Source organism: Nicotiana tabacum, chromosome 15 (assembly GCF_000715075.1).
Source record: "Nicotiana tabacum cultivar K326 chromosome 15, ASM71507v2, whole genome shotgun sequence".
Lineage (NCBI taxonomy): Eukaryota > Viridiplantae > Streptophyta > Magnoliopsida > Solanales > Solanaceae > Nicotiana > Nicotiana tabacum.
In genome coordinates this window covers 75,478,431-75,482,579 of record NC_134094.1, presented here as the reverse complement: position 1 = coordinate 75,482,579, position 4,149 = coordinate 75,478,431, and the positions used below count along the sequence as shown (strand labels likewise).

The following is a 4,149-nucleotide window of genomic DNA, read 5'->3' as shown; positions in this document are numbered from 1 at the left end:
AAGGTGCCCTTTATATCCACAATGCTCACAAATAAGGCCTAGCCTTTTAGCTCTAAAGTCCTGACCTCTTCCTGCTAGCATAGTAAGTGGTTCCCTATGTGTATCAACAACACCTAAAGATATTTGACTTTATTCCTGAGTAACTATTGCATATGCCTCATTAATAGTCACAACAAGTATCTTAGCCAACACATTACTCCTTATGTTGCTATAATTTTCATTTAGTCCCATAAGGAATTGCACCAAACGTTGACATTTCAGATGTTCAACTGAGGGTCTAGATTCTTCACAGTCACATGAAGATAGTAGTGCTAATATATCAAGTTCATCCCACAAGTCCTCCATTTTAGAAAAATAGCTAGTGACAGAGTAAGTACCTTGCCTTAAAGTTGCTATGGCTGTCCAAAGGTGATAGATACTCGTTAAATTCGATCGATTAAGCCTCGCCTGGAAGTCATTCTAAACTTTCCTCGCATTTGAGGCGTAGACAATACTCGACATCAATTCACTCGATATAGTGCTCCCAATTTATGACAAGACGATCCCATTGCATTTTTCTCATTGCTCTACCAATTCACCTCAATGCATAATTTTTACACAAGTTCCGTCCACAAACCCTAGCTTACTCTTTCCCCGAAGCGCCAATTTCATCGTTATGCTCCACCGTGCGTAATTCTCTAGCCCTGTGAGTTTGATCGGTGTTAAGACGAGTCCTGGAGCATCTGAGGGTTGTAGAAATAGTGGATGATTTTGATATAGTGGGGCGACCTCGTTTCCTGCAATGACTGACCAAATCTCAGTTTCGTCGAAGCTCCAATTTTCTGAATTTTGCTTGAAACTCAATGAATTCACGATCGCTGCTCTGATATCATGATAACATCAGCTGAATTCACTGACTAATCTAACATGCAATTGATCAGGAGAAAGGAATTAAGGGAGAAGAAATGGAGAGAAGTGAGGAGGTGAAGAAGATGAGTATGGTAATTCTCATTAACGGAAAAATGAGACACACGTGAGTGGATCCTTTTATACACCCGACTCAACCACTTCTAACTAACTAACACTTAACCACTTAACTTTATAATATTGAAATATGAGTCCCTCAACTTATCATGAGTGCCAACTAGTCTATTACAACAATATACACATTTTTGTTGCCTTTAATTTGGTGCCAAATAAATAAAATGTCCAATCTTTATTTCATTTGAAAGTTCAAATTTTGACCCGCCTGTAGTTGAAGACCATTCATCTAACAAGAATATCTTTGCACATCATGAGCCCCCTTTTAGAATTATTCACAACAACTGCAGTCAATTAACGCATTGCCTAGAGTATTCTGGTGCATTGATTGTGGTCGTGTTGAACCAGATTGGATATTTTTAAATATTGGTGTTCTTGTTTGTATATTGAATGTTCAGGAGTTCACCATAATCTTGGTGTGCATATATGTATCAAAGGTAAATATTTAGATTTTTGCTAATTATATTTAGTCACTGTCTCTTCCTGGGATCTGAAGGTCATTTCTTTTCTGTGCATATTTATTTGTTTCTAGTTTGAAAAGTTAAAAGTTGGAATGAACATAAAAGTGGCTTCTTGCAATTGCATGGATTTTATATTGTATTTAAAATACTAAAGGTTTGTTGGGTTTTATTATTAAATCAAAAGAGATGTGAATGGAAAATGGTGGGAAACGAAATGGAGGGAAATAAAATTCTGAATTAGTTCCTTTTTCAAAAGAACTTTGTCCATCATTGGATAGGAAGAAGAAAATTCTTGTGATTATATATGAAAGCACTTTTTCTATCTCTTAAAGAGTTGATAAGGAAGCAAGCCTCTCACCATCGTCGCTCGCTCAGCTCTGGCTCTGGATCCAGATCAAATTTATTTAAAGTTTTCTTTTCTAATATGTAATGTGCGAAAAATTTAATTTGAAAATTTGCGGCATTATTTTTCCAACGGTCAAATTCGCGACCAAACATTTTATTTAACAAAAATTTAAATAATTTCTACCGAAAAGACATCTTATCAAACGAACAAACACCTTTGCACTTGTTGGCTATAAATAGAGAGGCTTAGCCTCATTTTTCACCACCGAATCTGAAAAACGCTCCCCTCTTTCTTCTGCATTGATTTTCAAAACAAAATGTAAGCATTTTGTGTGATTTGCTCTGCCATATGAGTTCGCCGAAGTTCTGGGATTTGAAGTGCGTCTATCACAAAATAGTTATTCCATTCTATCCTGGGAGAAATTAATCTGAAATCTTGAAAAACTGTAAGGGGATTAAATTTTTTAAGGACACATAAGAAACTCGTGGGCTAAAATATTTTCTATTTTTCTTTTTTAAACTAACATCTTCTGATTTTTCTGGTTTTGAATACAGAATACTAACAAGCTTAAGGAATTTAAGATATTTCTATGTTCATCTTACTTTCTGGTTTGTGAGACTAAAATCCTAGCGATTTTCTACTCCCTTTTGGGAGATTAAAATCTTCGAATTTTCTACTCCAGTTTGAGATTAAAGTCTTTATGACTTTCTACTCAATATGAGATTAAAATCTTTGTGATTTTTTACTTGGTTGTTTGTATTCAGTTTGAAGATATAAAAACTTTACCGAGATACTAATTCTATTTGTGTTAATTTCTTTTACAAAAAAATGATATCAAGTACGGAACAATAAAATGTTTATGTTGGGACTACTACTACTACTGCAATGGCTACTGCATCTTCAAGTCGCACAATGTATGCACCAGCGATGACACCGACAGAAAAGGCCGGAAATTTTTTTGGCGTGGACTTCAAGCGCTGGCAGCAGAAAATATTCTTTTACCTGACCACATTCAGTTTTCAGCGCTTTATCAGCGAGGACGTTCCAGTCTTGGGAGAAAAAAATCCGGATAATGAGCGGTTTGTGGTCACAGAGGCATAAAAACATTCTGAGTTCTTGTACAAAAATTATATCTTGAATTGTTTGGAAGATGGATTATATAACGTTTATAGCGTCATGGAAACTTCGAAAGAGTTGTGGAATGCTCTTGAAAAGAAGTACAATACAGAAGATACTGGACCTAAAAAGTTTTTCGCCGCAAAGTTCTTGGACTTTAAAATGGTTTTCAATAAGTCTGTCATAACTCAGGTCCAAGAAATGCAAGTCATCGTTCATGACCTCCTTGCCGAAGGTATAAATCGTATCAATATTTTTATTAAAGATATTAATTATAAATTTATGATTGTAGGTATGATCATAAATGAAGCATTTAAAGTTGCGGAATTTATTGAAAAGTTACCTCCAATGTGGAAGGACTTTAAAAACTACTTGAAACATAAGCGCAAAAAGATGACGTTAGAAGACCTTATTATTCGCCTAAGGATTGGAGGGGAAAACAAGGCTACAGAAAAGAAGTCTTGTGGAAACTCAACAATAATGGGAGCAAATATTGTAGAGGAAGCTTCAACGAACAAAAAGAGAAAGAAGCCGTCTGGACCAAAGAATTACCCAAGCAAAAAGAAGTTCAAAGGTAATTGCCATAATTATGGAAAGGTTGGGCATACGGCTGCTAATTGCCGTGCACTAAAGAAGGACAAAAAGAAAAGCCAAGCAAACATGATTGAGAAGAATGAAGAAATAGACGATTTGTGTGCCATGGTTTCTGAATGCAACCTAGTGAGAAATCCTATAGAATGGTGGATTGATTCTGGGGTAACTCGTCATGTTTATGCTAACAAGGAGTTGTTTACTTCTTATGCTCTCGCTGGACCCGACGAGACAAGTTTTATGGCAAATTCCGCTACTACAAAAATTGAAAGAAGGGGCAAGTAGCTTTGAAGATGACTTCTGGAAAGATTGTGACTCTAAACAATGTCCTTCATGTTCCTGAAATGCGGAAGAATTTAGTCTCGACATCACTTCTAGTCAAGAACGGATTTAAGTGTATTTTTGTTTCCGACAAGGTTGTAATTAGTAAGAATGAAATGTATGTAGGAAAATGTTATCTTATTGAGGGCCTTTTCAAACTCAATGTAATTGCCATTGATATGAATAAAATTTCATCTTCTTCTTACTTGCTTGAGTCAGATAGTTTATGGCATGAACATTTAGATCACGTCAACTTCAAAACTTTGCGAAAAATGATTAATTTGGAAGTATTGC

The 4,149-nt window shown here is 35.6% G+C and overlaps 1 protein-coding gene across 1 annotated transcript; it reads left to right on the top strand.

Moving 5' to 3' along the window:
* The first annotated feature begins 2,712 nt into the window (after positions 1-2,712).
* On the top strand, positions 2,713-3,819 carry LOC107796142 (uncharacterized). The gene is made up of 3 exons (XM_016618881.1): positions 2,713-2,906; positions 3,000-3,178; positions 3,236-3,819. The coding sequence occupies exons 1-3, from the start codon at positions 2,713-2,715 to the stop codon at positions 3,817-3,819; spliced, it is 957 nt and encodes a 318-aa protein (XP_016474367.1).
* Positions 3,820-4,149: the final 330 nt, after the last annotated feature.

What these genes read in the sequence shown, in the direction of transcription:
- LOC107796142 (XM_016618881.1), top strand. Translation starts at nt 2,713, where the DNA reads ATGGCTACTGCATCTTCAAGTCGCACAATGTATGCACCAGCGATGACA. An exon ending in AAAAATCCGGATAATGAGCG is followed by an intron (nt 2,907 to 2,999) that starts GTTTGTGGTCAC and finishes TAACGTTTATAG; the next exon opens with CGTCATGGAAACTTCGAAAG. An exon ending in TCATGACCTCCTTGCCGAAG is followed by an intron (nt 3,179 to 3,235) that starts GTATAAATCGTA and finishes TTATGATTGTAG; the next exon opens with GTATGATCATAAATGAAGCA.